The 16,763-nt window shown below is 50.2% G+C and overlaps 1 protein-coding gene across 3 annotated transcripts in view; it reads left to right on the top strand.

The window, feature by feature from the left end:
• Positions 1-15,187, top strand: part of CTIF (cap binding complex dependent translation initiation factor) — a gene marked incomplete at its 3' end in the record, with an annotated part of 149,081 nt that extends 133,894 nt beyond the window's left edge. For 2 of the 3 annotated variants that reach the window (XM_080637730.1, XM_080637729.1), the window contains exons 11-12: positions 13,179-13,232; positions 14,972-15,187. In XM_080637730.1, coding sequence (XP_080493856.1) covers positions 13,179-13,232; positions 14,972-15,187 — 270 coding nt within the window. Of the gene's footprint in view, positions 1-13,178; positions 13,233-14,647; positions 14,859-14,971 lie in introns of those variants that run through there. The other variant, XM_080637731.1, reaches the window with a different exon arrangement.
• Between the last annotated feature and the right edge of the window lie 1,576 nt (positions 15,188-16,763).

The following is a 16,763-nucleotide window of genomic DNA, read 5'->3' as shown; positions in this document are numbered from 1 at the left end:
AGGGACATTTACACAGGCTGGCCCTGCTGAGTGCTCTGTGAGATGATGGAAGCTCCCTAATTGCTCACAGTGCTCATTCTTTGATGAGCTTCATGAAGTACGTGGGCTGGTGTCCCAGGGAAGGAGGGGGTGTCACCGTAGCTTGTAAGGTTTGGGACCTCTGCTTGCCTGGGGACAGGTTCATAAAATGCATTATGGTTCATAAGGTGCAGCAGCATGGGAGTTTTCTCATTCCTGCCAATCAGCACATACATCCCCATGTTCAGTCTCAGTCCCTCACCCTAACTCATTCCCCCTGGGCATCCCGCAGCAAAGCCCCTCTGTGCTGCCCACAGTCATAAATAGCTCCCTCTGCCTCCATCCACCATCCTTTGATGATAAATCATTCGCAGAGGTGAGATAACATCTCTCCCTCTGCCTGTCCTTTCAGCTCCTCTGGCTTTTTAGTTTCTCTGTCTCTTTTTTCTTTTTCCCTTTTCCTTATAGCTTGGGCAGGCTCAGCCAAAGGTCAGCAAGGGAGCAAGCAAAACGAAGGGGAAAGTTGCCTGATGACTGAGGCAGGAATGTCTCTTCCCTTAGCCCTGCAAAGCTTCCTCTCTCCCGCTCCTTTCCTTTCCCCCCAGAATAAAAGCTTAGTAACACCGTCATTAGTTGTGGATGAGAGGAAGCGAGGATGGCAGCGGGGACATGGGTGAGGAGGGGACGTGGCTGGGATATCGGGTGGCAATGCCAGTGTTATTTATTGGATGGGCTGGTTTTGTGGGCTGGGAAAAGCAAATCAAAAATCACAATTGCAGTTCATTTCAGGTGAGGCTGGGGTGATACATGCCGGGGTTTGCTGGGTAATGGAACCGGCATTCATCACCGTCCTCAGGGAAGTGGGCAGACCGCTGGATCTTTATGTCAGCCACGGCAACAGTTGTTTAATCACAGCAAAGGAAATTTGGGTCAGAGCTGCTCCCTCGCCTGGGCAGGATTTTGGGAGCCAAGGGAGTGGCTGTGCCCATTGGCACAAACATGGTCCGCACCAAGGCCACATCCCGGGGGGCTCTGCCGCATCCTCCTGTGTGCCCGTCACCTGGGCTGGAAAACAGGATGGGTGGGGAGAAGGAAGGGTCTCCCACCACATCCAGCATGGTGACTGTGTCTGCTGGGAGCTGAATCAAAAAGTTCAATTTCAAGAAGCATCCTGAGGGTTTGGGGTGAGATTGTGCAGGCAGAGAGTGTCTTCACAACAAGGTCTGGTGGGGTCAACGTTGGGATTTTAGGCAAAGAGAGGTTTGCCAAGGGAAGTAAAAGGCGGGTCCAGGTCTCGTTAAAGTGGTTTGATGGATCACGGTGAGTTTGGATGGTGGTTTGGATCAAAACTTGTTTTTCTGCTTGGAATAGCACGTTGTTTAGGTTGGAGAAGAGAAATGGATACCCAAGCTCAGCCCAATGATCAGGGTTGAAGACAGCTGGGGAAAAGGAGGGATTTTTGTGGCAACCAGAGGAGAGGCCTTTGCAGATGAGAACAAGGGGACTATTGCAGCCATCAAATCTGGAGAGCCTGGGAAAAGAATAACAAAGCAGAGAAGTTAAATAGAAATAAAAGAAAGTTTTCCTCCTATTCTTCCCTCAGTGCTTCGGGGAATGGAGGGTGAGCTGGAAGAGGGCGTTGTTCCCAGGGAAAGGCTTCCCCTGGGGATAGCTGTGCTGCAGCCAGGGAACCACGAGCTTGGCACTTGCCTGCTTGCAGCCTTCCTCACATGGGACCAGCGATGGCATCCTCCAGGACCACATTCCTCCATGAGTCTTTTATCTGGCTCCATCAAAGCACTTTCAGCAGTTTTAGGAAGTTCCCCTGGCTCCTGCTCGTGATGGTCTAAGCAAGAGGGATGTCCCACTGTCTTCTCCCACCCTAAAGCCCATGTGCTCTCAACTCTGGCCTCGCTTTATTTCACAAAACCATGCCACATTTGTCCCTGTACATCTCCTTCTGCCCCTCCAGGATGGTGGGGAGTGAACGGACTGACATCCTTCTGCCTCAAAACCTCTGCCCCATGCCCAAACAGAGGACCACACTCAGCACTGTTCCAACAATACTTCACACTGTATGTCCCCCAAAACCAGCTAAAACCAAGGAGAACAACCAAGGGACTTTGGTTCTTGCAGTCTGGCCACATTTGTTCTTTTCTGTGTCCTTCAGCAGTCAGCACAATGCAGAAAATGGGCGAGGACCAAGGACCAGCACATGTCATTTGAACCATCTATGGGGCAGGACCACTCCAGAGCCCTGTGCCTGGTGCAGCAAGTGCCACATCGCTCCTAAGACATAGAGATAATGAATATTGTTTCCCATCTATTGTTCACTGGTTGTCACCACTTTTGCCTTTCGTAGCCATTTCCTAACCGTGGTTGGAGCTGGTTGCTCTTCATCCAGCTCTGTGCTGCTCATGGATCTGTGTTTGTCAACAGCGTCAGTATGGGCCAGCCCAGCTCACTGCTCTTCCTGCTTCATCCCCTGATGCTGCTGGTGAGGAGGAGCATTAGGACTGGGTCCTGAAGGACCTGGCCCAGCTCTTGGTGATGGCTGAGGTCTGCAGGGAAGGAAGGGTCATACCCAGCTGGGGTCCATGGCTGTGCTCTGCAGAAGCCACGACAGATGAGTGGTGTCAGGAGGTTTGGCTCCTCTTGCGTCTCGATCTCATCCTGAGCGGATGTTATGGGGATGCCAAGCCAGGAGGTGCCTCTGGGCCTGGGAGCTGCCACCTTCCTGCCAGCCCTGTGCCAGGAGGAGCCGCTTCCAGCCGAGGTGGTTGGTGTCGAGTGCTGCTTTGGATGCATCTGTTTACTTTGATGACGCCATTCAGCAGTCAGACCCGGCTTTACAGCCAGGTAACCTGAGCAGTTGCCTACAGCAGCACAGCAAAGGGGTGGAAAAACAGGCTTGTGGGACCTAAAGCTGGAGAAGATGCCATGTGGCATTGTCACTGTGGTCCCCTCAGGGCACCTCACCGATTGGGGTCCCACAAGGGCAAGCAGCACAGCTGGCTCTGCCCCCTCTTGCCCCACATAATAACCCTATCCCAGCCCTTACCCATGCCCCTGTGCTCTTCTCTTGTGCAGGGCTTGTTTCCTGTTGAACATTTAAGGTTCCTCTTGACTCTTTCCTCCAGCCCATGGAGGTCCCTCTGGATGGCAGCTCCTTGAGCACATTCAGTGATTCCCCCAGCTTGGTGTCATGTACTTCACAAGAGCATGGTCTTGCCTCCTCCAGGTCATGGATAAAGATAGGGCAGGTCCTGGGATAGATGCCTCAATACTCCGCTGGCCTCCAGGTGGAGTAGCTACAAGCCTCTAAACCCAACCATCCAGCCATTGTTTTTACCTGTCTGGCTGTCCACCCATGACATCCTATCTTGGATGCGGGTGACTGGATTACAGGGATGACAAGGAGTAGCGTTGCTGTGGCACTGTCCCAGTCTGAGCTCCCATGGGTGCATAGGACAGGGCTTTTAAGGCAGGTTCAAAGCAAACCCCAGGAAGCATTGCATCACAGAGAGACTGATTAAACTGCAAAGCCCCTTTGTGCAATTGGCTGCAGGATCCATTCAGAGAGCTCCCTCCACCATAACGGGGTTACTGCTGCTGGGGCTGGGTGGGTACCCAGGGGGTATCACCCTGAACATCACCACCCATGAGGGAGATGTGGGCATTGACCTGACATAAGACAGATGCTTTTATGGTCTCATTAACATCCCTGGGGATGGAGGGCAGCGCCTGGGAGCAGTGAATCAGCCCCACAGAGGCAGCAGGGAGCAGGCCCAGCAGGCTGGCAGCAGGCAGGACAGTTGCTGCTCTGCAGGAGTTGTCTCCTACCTCCAGTCTGGTTGGCAGAGACAGTCCCATTTCAGCATCGTTTAAAATCTTGGCACGCTCCCATCGCTTCCCTGCCTTGGTAAACGCTGCTAACTGAAAGCCTCGGGGTGGTGGTGCAGGGAGGATAAATACTCCCTGTCTAATTGCCTTCCCCCTACGTCTGAGTCTGCGGTGCAGCGTGTAGACGGGTATCCACTCCCCTCCCTTCTCTTAGTGCCTGTTATCTCCTGGGGCCATGCTGTGTAATTTAGCAAAATATTCTAACACGGTAATTAACGTCTGAACTTCAAGAGGGCACTGCCTTTTCACTGTCTCCTTCGGAGGAAGAGAGAGGAAAACCTTCCAGTCAGATGAGCGAGGAGGGTGGTGCTGTTTGGAAAAGAAAATTCTATCTTTTAACGTGGGGTGCTGCTTTTTTTTTTTTTATCACTTCCATTTTAAAAAAAGCATCAGCCTCTTGAGTCAGAAAAAAAAAAAAGGGGGGGTTTTGACACTATAATGAGATACCAGGATTTTAAAGATTATTCTAGTCAGAGAATGAGGCAGATTTTTTCCTGTATTGAATAAGCAGGAAGGGGGCTGGATCCTGACCCTGTGCCACCCTTCCACCCAGGTAGCTCCATGAGGCCAGATCTGACCAGAGAAAATCAGTTCTTTATGAAGAAGGGGACTTACTTCCTCATAAAAGGCCCCTTCTGGTTCCCCCCATCTGGTTCTGCAAATATCAGTGCTTTGGTCTCCAGTAAGGCAGGACTGGGACAAACTGGGAGGTGATTTGTAAGGGAAAAGAAGGAGGAGGGATGAGGAATGTGGGCGTGGGAGGGAAGGGATGCCGGAAAAGAAGGGAGAAAGAGGAGACAGAAGGACGCAGAAAGGAGTGAGAAATGGGGAGAGCAAACAAGTGGGGAAATGTCACGGGAATCCAGAAGACCTGGAAGACCTGGGAGAAAAGTCTGGGATGTGGAGCAAGTGGGGTGATGTGGACATTCAGATCCATGGCAGGAGGCAGCATGAAGGAGCAGGAGTCTGCAAAGAGCAGGGACAGGTCCATGTCTGTCTGTAGGAGCATGCTCCCAGCAGGGAGGGATGTCCCGGTGCCTCCGTGCCTTCTGTGCAATGAATAAATAAATAGCTGTGCAATACATAGATAAATAGCCATGGAAAAAGCTCCCACATAGGCAGCGCCCCCCCCCCCCCAGCTGTACTGGTAAAAACCCTCCTGCAAACACAGCTTGTATGGGAAAAAGGTAATTCCCTTTAATTGGCATTGATTTGGTCAAAGGGCAGAGTTAAGGTGAAGGAGGCAGGGCGTTATTTGCAAGCGCATGAGGACAGACCAAATCGAGCAGGGCTGCGTGATGCCTTTGAGCCCAGCTGCTCTATTGAGTATTCTATGTGTAGGAACTTGTAATCTTGGAAAGCTACAGCCCTCACTTGGCATATTTTAAGTAGGGGAGGAGAAATGCCACCCTTATTTCCCTGGGACCCACGGAGAAGGCAGAGGAAGCAATGAGGGCAGATAAAGAAACGCGGCTAGATACCATCTCACAGGATGGTCCCTCCTCCTCGCGTGGCTTTGTTTTTCTCCTTCGCCCTCCGAACCAGGCATTGTTACTTCCCAAAAACCCCTTTCAATGGGATGTAAACACAACTATTTGCGTCCGCCGCCATGCGCTCTCGCCCTCGGCAGAGCCAGGAAAGCCGGGAGCGTCCGGCGAGCCAGGGTGGAGCCTGCCGCAATCAAGCGCGATGGTCCCGCCACTGCTTCTTTCCACGTTTTGTGTTTCCCCGGGACCCTTGGGATGAGATCACATCCTCCTCTCCCAGGGTTATTATGTCTTCGGCTGGGGCAGGATGAAGCCGGCCGTCTGGGTGGCTCGGTCTCCCTGTGTACACAGACTGGGTGGCTCTGTCCGTCTGTCTCACCCACCTTTGGGTCCTGAAGGTCCACCTCCAACCAGGGGATGTGTAACCACCGGGCTACTGTGGGGTTGCAGTGTCTGGGTTGGTGAGTGACCAGATTTTCTTCATCATCGTCTGCAGTAATTGCCTCTTAATGGTTTCCATCTTCGAAGGAATCCTTTCTGCTGTTCCAGATCTGGGGAGAGTCATGTTTCATGGTTTTCCTTGTCTACAATGGAAAGGAGTAGGAGGAGTTTCCCATGACTGGGTACAGGGTTTTGTTCCTCTGGCCCTAATTCAATTTGCTGTTAAGTGTCTCTGAGTTCCTCAGAAATCTGACAAGGAGGATAACCAGTGTTTTGGTTTGCTAGATGCAATAAACAAGCTAATCTCTTCTTGCCATCCTGCCAGGGAGCCCTGGTTGAGTAATAGGGGAACAGAAGTCTCCTCCTCAGCTGAGACCATCTTACATCACTGTAAAAGGAGTAAGTGCCACCAAACAAATTCCTTCAAGTTGTCCAAAATACTTTAGGCAAACTGTCTCCTATGGACATAGCTCCTGATGCAGCCATGCCACTGCAAGCAGCTGCAACCCAGGGCTTCTTCCCTCTTGTGCCGCGTCCTCTGGGCAGCTGCTTGTGGGACCAGCAGTGACCCATTCTGGTGGCTTCTTCATGATAGAGAAGCTTGAGTTGCTGTCAGGATGTTCTCAACCAGGCTGAAACCATGCCACCCGCGTCAGGGACCCCTCCATGAGATGCATGGGCTTATGGCACCTCGTACATCTTCAGTGGGCATGAAGGCATGAGCAGATGATGCAGAGAGAAACACCACTGCTAATGGATACAGCACCACACAGACTGCCTCTCACAGCTCAGCTGTGGTTTTGGACCCCAAAAGATAAGGTTTTGGAGCAGAGCCTGTGCTTTATGCTTTCCCCAAAGGAAAAGGTTTTCCCCAAAACTTTATGTTTGGGCAACCTCAGCATCAAATGGATGAGCAGAGAAGATGTCACTTATGCCTGTGGACTTCTAAAGGCCTTCTGTTTCCAAGTGCTCACTTGGTTCTTCTCTAGGGAAAGGTCTCACCTGACTTCCTTACCTCCCAGGGTATGCCCAGAGAGGAGCTCAGCACCCCTTTAGAGAGGTAGCACTGTCACACCTTGTTGGTGGTTGCAGGATCAACCCTGCTGACCCTCTGTTGTCCTGGTTTGAGGAGCTGATTCTTATAATAGGAGCGGATTGTAGAAATCCAGAAACTGGCCTTACTGGTGCAGTGCTTTGTAATTACTCATCCCACACACCCTCGTTTGTACTTTGCGTTTTCCCCTGATCTGGCTTTTTTCAGCACACCATGCCTTGTGACAATAGGAGAAGTGGAGTTGTAGCAATGGCCTGTAGCCCATAGAAATGCGTGACTGTCCCCATGCAGGGCAGCCAAGCAGTCCCATGGATCTTATCTGAGGCATCTTCCTTAAAGACTTGCGACAGTAGCTCGATAAGAGGCCACTGGAAGAGCAGAAAATGGCTATTAATGTTTTTCTGCAGAACGCCTGTGAAGTGCAGCCGAACTGGCTTGTGCTGCTGGGAGGACTCATCTAGCAGACCACAGGGCTTCCAGGAGGTTTTTGGGGCAGGAGTTCCCCACCTGTGGTCTGTTAGTCCACCAAGAGTGCCTGCAGAGCTATGTCAGCAGGAAGCACTTGTGGTTTTACGGGATGATCATAGAATCATGGAATCCCAGACTGGTTTGGGTTGGAAGGGACCTTAAAGCCCATCCAGTTCCAACCCCTGCCATGGGCAGGGACACCGTCCACTAGAGCAGCTTGCTCCAAGCCCCTGTGTCCAACCTGGCCTTGAACACTGCCAGGGATGGGGCAGCCACAGCTTCTCTGGGCACCCTGTGCCAGAGCCTCAGCATCCTCATTGTAGAATGTTTCTTCCTTCTGCCTGGTCTGAGTCCTGCTTCCTTTAGTTTAAAACCATCACGCCTTGCCGTGTCACTACAGGCCTGACTAAAAGCTGTCCCTATCTTTCTTACAAACCCCCTTACACGTCATCTCCATGATGACCCAGCCACAGAGCTGGAACAGGATCAACTTATTGATGACAAAGTCCACCATAGCCCTTCCCATGGGCTCCTCTGGTTAAAAACAGGTCTGTGAAGCACCATCTCTGCTGCACCCTTTCAAGTACAGCACATTCATTCTGCTTGAGCTCCAAGTGGCACAAGTAGCTGATATTTTTCCTTCTTCCTAATCAAAATACGTCTCCATTTTCACCCGTTACCCCATTTTACACCAGTGGTTGCTACACCTGGATGATACGTTTGCAGCATGTCAGTTGCTCTGCGGTTGTGGTCCACGCTCCCCATGGTGAGCACCAGCAGGCACCTCCTCATGACCTCCACGTTAGATGAAAAGCATACTTGTGGGCACAGACCGCAGAGCAGTTGCGAGGCTGGAGCTTCCTGCCCGAGGCTGTCTGGATGTCCATGCATGTTGCCATCTGGATGGATGAACCTGAGATGCCCGTTGGGAAGCCGGGGCAAGCGGCACGTGGGCTGTGGTCAGTCCAGCTTTCACCATGTCTCGAAAGACATCCCGACCTCTCCATGGCTCTGGGTAGATATTTTCAAGCTTTCTGTGCTTTCACGCCAGAGTCATCACCGAAGCATGAGAAAACACTGCATGCTAAGAGGTAGTTTGTGGCAAGTGTTGCTTATATGTCATTTTGCAAGCGATATCATACACAATAATTAGTATTGTGCCTCACAGGAGAGATATCATTGCAGCTGGAAAGGGTAATGTATGCGCTGGGCTGCTCCCACTCCATCTCCTGGGGAGAGTTGCTGAAGAACACAATTAAACCTGCGTGGTTTGGTGATAAGGGATGGTGGGGCAAGTTCTCGGGTCCTGCTCGTGGTGTGAGCACCTCTGAGAGTACCAAGTAAGCACTTTTGCTGCTCAGCAGCCCAGATGATCTCAGAAAGCAGATAATAAACCCAAATCTTCGTTGGTATGTGCATCCTATCAACTTAGCTCTCTGGTTTTCTCATGAAGGCCTCCACCAAGGGCATGTGCTTCCATTGCTGTTCAGGAGGACCAAGCTGGTCCTGATGAAGCACAGATGTACTTTTGGGGCTTCTTTGCCCCCTCAACCTCCATTGCATGCCCACCCCATGGGCTTACCTCTGAAAAGATGTGAAGAGCAGGTTTTGGGAGGCCAGGGAAGACTGCTCCCAGTAGCATCCCACAGAAACCAGTTGCACTCAGGAGCCCCCTTGCAAGGCACTGCAGCTCCCCCACCACACGCAGCACATCCAAGAGCAGAACCTACCATTTATTTTGGGCTGGTTATGAAAATAGTTAGCACCCAGAGCCCACATGGGCACCTGGCCTCACAGAGGACCTTGGCCACTGCTCCATCTCTCAGCAGGACACAGAAGTTTGGAAGAGGAGCCCAGTATCTTCCACCAGTGGTGCAAAGCTGCTAGTCCAGCACTAGAAACAAAAGTGAGAAGCCTTTCGCAACTGAGGCTGGGTATTATATGACTGGCCGGGCAGATTCTGGCATGCAGCCTCCTCTCTTAGGAAATCAAGCAGACTCTTTGTCTGCTTTCCAGCAGGAACTGCTGCTTTCATTGCCCGGCTTCGCCCGATACGGGGGAAACCGGCTGGAGAGCAAAGGGAAGTTTTTCTCGCAGACAGCCCCAGCCCCAGGGGATGATTACAGGTTAAACCAAGAAGCGTGTGAGTCTCAGCTCACCTGCCCTGCTGTCTGCCTCGCGCTCCCTCGTCCACCTTCATCAGCCAGGTTGGATCGTGTGGGAACCTGGTGGACAGGGATGGGATGGTGGGATTTGGGTAGATGCGCACAGCAGGGAGGAGCGGTTATAAATAGTTAAATAATAATTCCAGTGTGGGAGTGCTGCTGTAAATGGATATAGCATGTTTACGTTAAAACTATTTTAAGTAAATATGAATTAGATTGCGAAGGATGGATGCAATTGCTGGAGTTCAGGTTTATGGTCACACAAGTGCCGGCACTTCAAGGTTGTGATTTCCCTGGAAGTCTAGGAGTGTTTGCACCATTTTTCAGGTTGGATATAAGGAGGAAGTTCCTCCCTGTGAGGGTGCTGAGGCGCTGGCCCAGGGTGCCCAGAGAAGCTGTGGCTGCCCCATCCCTGGCAGTGTTCAAGGCCAGGTTGGACACAGGGGCTTGGAGCAAGCTGCTCCAGTGGAAGGGGTCCCTGCCCATGGCAGGGGTTGGAACTGGATGAGCTCTAAGGTCCCTTCCAACCCAAACCACTCTGGGATTCTATGATTGATTTTTAATTGGAGTGTCATCAGGGCTGACATGGGGGTCAAAGAGCTTTGGGAAACACTGTGCTCTTGCTGAAGCAGCCACCCCACACTTTGGGATGCCTGGTGCTCACATGGGGCAGCTGTTGTTAAGGATGAAGCATCCCTTGAGAAATCCATGCAAAGCATCATTGGTGGTTGAGGACGTCGGTGGCAGAACCCCATGCAGCGCAGCCCTTGCAGTGCAACCCTTGCTATCTGCCTTCAGCAGTGCCCACGCCAGGCTAGGGAGGGCAAACTGGGCTCCTCGATCTCCTTCTGTCCCAGCAAGCAGGGGTCAGCAGCAGATAAATGGTGCCTACACCCTGTGGAAGCTCCAGAGCCCCCCTCCAGCATGCTAGAAACATAGTTATGATCAGGAGCATGCAAAGAATGTTCATGTAGGTGTGAACGTGGGGTTCTGATTCCTAGAGTGCCAGCAGATCTATCTGCTGGGCCCTGCTGTGTTGCACAGGGCTGTGCCTGAGTTTGGTGGGCAGGCTGTGGGTTAGGGTTAGTGTTAGGCAGAAGTTGAACTGTGGCCCTTGGGACTGGTACCTCTTGGTGCCTTGATGGAGCAGTGGAGCACATGGTGCTTGGATGGGTAAGATGGGGAACATGGTACCTTGATGGAGCAGTGGAGCACATAGTGCTTGGATGGATGAGATGGGACACATGGTGCCTGGATGGATGAGATGGAGTACATGATGCCCTGATGGACAAGAAGGAGCACATGCATTCTCCTTGTTCAGGCAAGTCACATCAGATGAGGTCCAGGAGGGCAATGTGCAGGTAGAAGGTGTCTGCCCAGCTCTGGGAGTAGGATATGATCTCTGTTTCATTGACTGTTCCTCATTAGCCAAATACCCAAGCACTTGACAGTGACCTATTCATCCTCAAAAACACCTTCTAAGGTAGGGAAGCATGTCCCAGTGGTGCAGGTGGGAAGCTGGGGCAGGGAAAGCTCAAGTGAAGTTGCAGCCTTTCCCTGCACATATCCCCAGCATGGTCGTCGAAGGGATCATGGCAGAGGAAGGGCTGGAGTCAGGCCACCGTAGGTCCTTCCTAACAAGTCCTGACTCCACTTTCATAGCTTTAATTTTCATGTTATATTCTTAAGAATACGAAAAATAGGAAAGGTGAATAAATATTTAATTCGCAGCCCTGCTTCATGCCATGTTCACGAGCTACATAACCCAGGGATGAATTTCTGGACTAATGCCTGTTTTTATTTTATAGAATCAATTAGATTGGAAAATACCTGTAAGATCATCGAGTCCAATCTTTGTCCTTCAGTGATTTTTTTTTAACTTGATGAGTTTAAAAGGATCTCACCCTTTTTTGCTAGGAATCTGAGAACTGTTTGTGAGAACTTATCTCAGAGCATGTACCTTGGGCTTAACTAATATTTTCCAAACAATTTAGCAGAAAGATAAACTGGAGGGGGCTGAGGGAGAGAGCTGTTGCATCTTCAAAATGCTGGCTGAACCTTTGGCTAGTGCAAGATAAGAAACAATGGACTGCATGTTCATCGCTGTGGTATAAACATCTAAGCAAACACACCACTTTCTGCTGGAAACAGAGGAGGGTGAAGACAAAACTTTGAGATCAAAGATAATTCCTAGAATTACCTCTTTTTTCCCCTTGCTGTTTTCCAGCAGTTATGGAGCTGGTAAACAAATAGGCGTTTATTTGTAAAGGAAACGAAACACGAACAAATGGAGATAAGGTTGAGAATCAGAATTGTGATTTTAACTAAAGGTTGTGGAGCACATTTGAGTGATTTTTATATGGGCAGTTTTAATTAATTCAACCGTTTTTCCAGAGTTTGCTTTGCCCTGATGAATTTCAGATACTGATGAAGCCAGCGTTCACAGTTTTTCTCCTTTTTCTCCGTGTTTAGTGCATGTATTCAGCTCTCCACTGCACACAAGGGTTAGGTCAGGGCCAGCAGGGGTTGTTCAGCCCAAGGTGATGGAATGGACATGGCTGTAGCTTCAGATGTTGACAGCACTTGGAATTTTATCAGCCATCTCACGGTACAGTGTTTTTCATAATGCTCCATCTCACTTTGTTGGCTGATAGAGAATATCAGTATTTTGTCTACTTGAAGAACAGAACAGCGGTAGTTTCTCTTCTTTTTAGCAAAATACTTGCGGTAGCAATTTCATGTGTGAATGACACAGTCATAAAGTTGAAGACAAAGGAAAAAAACATGCATATTTGACACAGTTTTGTTGGTCCTTGCCATGGTTCGAATGTTTCTGGGGTGAGACATGCTAATTTCCTGCACTTTGCCATTGCCTGATAGAGCCATTGACCCTCATTGGATACCCTGAGTCTGAACAAAGAGGGGTAAGCATCAGCCTTTCCATGCACAGCAACATTTTGGGTCTCTCCTGAAAGCTGCTTGAATACAAGCTGATGTTTGTAATGGAAAGTTCATAGGGAGCAGAGCAGGGTTCGAGTTGGTGCACCTAAGACACCATAGTTTCACTGCAACCCATTGCGCTTGCACCACTATGTAATCAGTCTGGAAGGAGACGTATTAATTACGGTGTATTGGATGTCATGCTTTCCCATCAGGTAATTTTGTGGCTGTTGGAAGTGTCCCTAAGGGAATGGAGAGGTTCGGTGGTGGGTGGCTGCCTTTTGGGCAGAGCCCTTCCCTTCCAAACAGGGCTATGCAGCTCGAGTGTTGTCATCTGATGGTTGTATTTAGTCGCTGTGTATGTGAGACAAGTGCATTTTCACATCGCCTGCATGGGATAAAAAAAGCAGTGTAACCTAAATAAAATTCATTTTGGAAGTTGTTCATCCAAATTCTCTCTATTCTGCCCCACTTGGTCACTCTCAGCAGTGGATACTCAGGTGATAACCCTTCACCCTGCATTTTGTCACTGTTTATCTTATTGTGTTGATAATATCTTTCCTCCCCTCTTTCTGATTTTCTGTCCTTTCCTCCTGGAGGTAGCAAAAGCCAAACTGGACAAAAAGATGGAAGGGAGGTCATAAGGGAGAAGAAGCAGGAGGTCATGCATTTCTCACCACCTCTTTCTCCTCTCTTTTGCAGTTGTTGCAGTCTCAGGATGTGAAGGAAGATGCTGTGCTTTGCTGCTCCATGGAGGTAGGCAAGCATGTGCGCTACCGACTCCGATCCTCACTGCTTTGCCCCTTCTGTCCTTGGCTACACACATATCAAGCAGCATGTTTCCAAACAGCCCATGTTGCCACTTTGCCTTATAGAATCCCAGACTGGTTTGTGTTGAAGGGTCCTTAAAGCTCATCCAGCTCCAACCCCTGCCACAGGCAGGGACACCTTCCACTGGAGCAGCTTGCTCCGAGCCCCTGTGTCCAACCTGGCCTTGAACACTGCCAGGGATGGGGCAGCCACAGCTTCTCTGGGCACCCTGGGCCAGTGCCTCACTGCCCTTACTGTTAAAACATCTCTTCCTGCTACCTAACCTGAATCTCCTCTCCTTTAGTTTAAAACCATCACCTTTTGTCCTGTCACTACAGACCCTACTAAACTCTGCCCCATCTTTCTGCTAAGCCTCCTTTAAGTATTGAAAGGCCACAATAAGGTATCCCTGGAGTCTTCTCCAGGCTGACCCAGCCCAGCTCTCTCAGCCTGGCTCCAGAGCAGAGCTGCTCCAGCCCTCACAGCATCTCCGTGGCCTCCTCTGGACCCCCTCCAACAGGTCTATGTCTTTCCTCTGCTGAGGGCTCCAGAGCTGGATGCAGGACGGCAGGGGCGTCTCATCAGAGCAGAGAAGAGATATCACCATGAGATAAGAAAGGCCCTTGAGGTTGTGTCACTGGACTTCTGATTCATGTAAAATGGATGCAAAAAGTTTGGTAGCTGGGGTCTCATCACAAAATTACATCATCCTCGTTCCTTCAAATCTCACCCCCCATTTATTTTTTTAAGCGCAAAAACACTTGTATTTGATCAAAACCTGGTCACATGGAGAGGTTTGCAGCTTTGCAGAGAGATGCTGGTACAAATATAGCTGAGATTCATTAGCTTTACTTTTGGGAAGTGATTGGTCCATGGGGATGGATGCTTTCCTAGCAGAGAGTGGTTAAATTGCAGTCTGAATGGTTGAAATTCAGCAAAGCAACTGGCAACCAAGGGGGAGAGTTTGATTATTTAATGTCAGGGCTTTGGGGAGCTCTGCCTACAAACCTCATAAGCCTTCCGTGATGGTGGACTCATTGATGTCCACACCATCCTTGGGTGTTCTCCTCTGTGGGACCACCTAGAACTTGTGCTGCTCCATAGAGGCTCTCCAAGGAGTAATTGTCTTAAAAAGCCCTCAGAGAAGCAGCATGACAGGTATAAATGCAGATCTCGCAGGGCAGGATTTGTTATGCATACAGGAGGGCTCTGCTTATTCCGATTAATGACTGGGAGTCACTGACAGCTGTGAATCAGCGTGTAAATGAAGGGCCAGGTAAAAGGCAGGAATACCACATCACAGCCTGCACTTTGTTTTGACAATAGCGTGATTTTTAGGTGGGATTTCTTTCTTTCCAAAGGTAATCCCGTGTTGCTGCCTTTGAAGTCAGTGGGAGCTGAGCCATTCACTCCTCCAGCAGCCCGGCAAGGATGCTTTTGAAAACCTCACCCTTCATGTTCAGCTCTTGGAGCCTGCTGACGGATGGTTTTGGTTTTCAAAAGGCACGATGCCTTTAACCTTGCTTGTTTGCCCTGCCTCACAGAGCAGGGGAGAATTGGAGGGATGGAGAGCGCCTGTAGAAGTTGGTGGGGTGCTTTAATGTGATAGAATCATAGAGTATCTCAATGTGGAAGGGACCCATAAGGATCACTATGCCATGGTTGACCCCTTCCTCTCCTGACAGCTGCAGAGCAGCGGCCGTCTGCTGGAGGAGCAGCTGCCTGAGATGATGACGGAGCTGTTGGCGATAGCTCGTGACAAGATGCTGTGTCCCTCCGAGTCCATGCTGACGCGGTCCCTGCTGCTGGAGGTCATTGAGCTGCACGCCAACAACTGGAACCCCCTGACTCCCACCATCACGCAGTACTACAACAAGACCATCCAAAAACTGACGGCTTGAGGGGAGAGGGCAAGATGGGGTGGGAAGGGATGAGAAGAAGATGTGCACCTCGACGGGATGCGTCAAGAGCTTTTCCGATTTCAATCCCCCAGCAGACCAAACCTCAGCATGCTCAAGAATACGTTTGTGGGGTGGGGAGGGAGAAGCATGTTTCTTTTTCGACCACGTCTCCAAGTGCCACCCCTCTTCCCCGCCGTGGTTTTGTTTTAGGGGTTTCTTTTCCTGAACTCATTGCTCAAGCAGCAGCGGCGCATCCCGCCGGGTTATTGTTTGGCTTTCGAAAGAAGACAGAGAATTTGAAGGGAAAAAAATGAATGCAAGTGGGGGCTAGTATTGTTTTCACGCCGTCCTCCTGCCTTGCCCCGCCAACTGGCAGGAGACAGCAGGCAGCAGATGTCTCGGGAGGACAAAGCCAGACACACACTACACCAGACGCTCATAATTGATGGCTTTTGTCGAGTGGGGCTTGCGTTAGGTTTTCTCTCCCCCCCTCCTCTTGTCTTTGACTTTTCTGTGTGTGTTTGTGTGTGTCCCTTCCACTCGCCACCCCTTCGAAAGCGGATCAGAGAGCAGGATGCTTTCTAATTTGCACTGGGTTTTCTTTCTCTCAAGTGTTTGTATTTTCCTCTTATTTCACTGTATCGTCGCACGGACAGCTCGGGGGTGAGGAAAAGCAGCGCCTTCCCGTGAGCTGAATGACGGGTTACCTGAAGATGCGGAAGCAAAAGGAGTGTTTTAAAGGGATCAGAAGTAACGTACCCACCGTCATCTTGCCAGTAACCTCCTTGATGGATTGAGAAACGTGTCCCTTGAGCTGTGAGCTCTGGGACACAGGGGATTCCGCGGCTCTTGCTGCTCAAGTCGCCATTATCCCTCAGCCACTATAACCCTTCTTTTTTTCTGTAGTAACTTTTTTTGTTTCCATTGAAGGAGTGCTTTATTGTAATTACTGTTATGGTTGTAATTATACATTTAAATCCAGGCCTGTTATAGTCGGGCCTAATAATGTACAGGGCGAGGGAGAAATGAAGGTTTGATGTTCTTTTGGAGACTGCATAGAGAAGACAAGCAGCGTATGGCAAAAAGGAGGGGAAAAAAGGAAAAGGAAAACATAGGAAAAGCCAAAAATAGAGGTTTTGAGGCTGGCTTCTAACTAGCTGAATTTGCTATCCAGTGTTTCTAGGTGTGCGGTGTACAGGAGTGGCTCTGTCCTGTGTTTAGTGTAAGTAGCACCATGTCATTGAGGGTTGGGTGATGTATTTGGAGAGGGAGAGTTTGCTCTGGGATCCCTGTGTAGCATCCTGAGAAAGAGGGCGGCTGCAGGGGCTGATGGAGAGATGCTGCCTTGGTGTGGAAAAGCCCAGAGGGCAAGGAGGCTGGTAGGGAGGAAGGCCACACAGTTGCATCACACCCCAGAGCATGAACAAGACTCGGTGGTCTCCTTGTTTGCTTGTCTAGTAATGTTTTGACTTACCAAATCACTTCAGGTGCTTATTTTGGTGAAGCCTAATGGGGATGTGAGCTGCACCATCCCATCTGCGCAGTGGAATGGGAGCTGGAGGAGACATGATGTTGG

Source organism: Psittacula echo, assembly GCF_963264785.1.
Source record: "Psittacula echo genome assembly, chromosome: Z".
Taxonomy (NCBI): domain Eukaryota; kingdom Metazoa; phylum Chordata; class Aves; order Psittaciformes; family Psittacidae; genus Psittacula; species Psittacula echo.
Note: the sequence above shows the minus strand (reverse complement) of the source record. Positions and strands in the feature narration are given on the sequence as shown.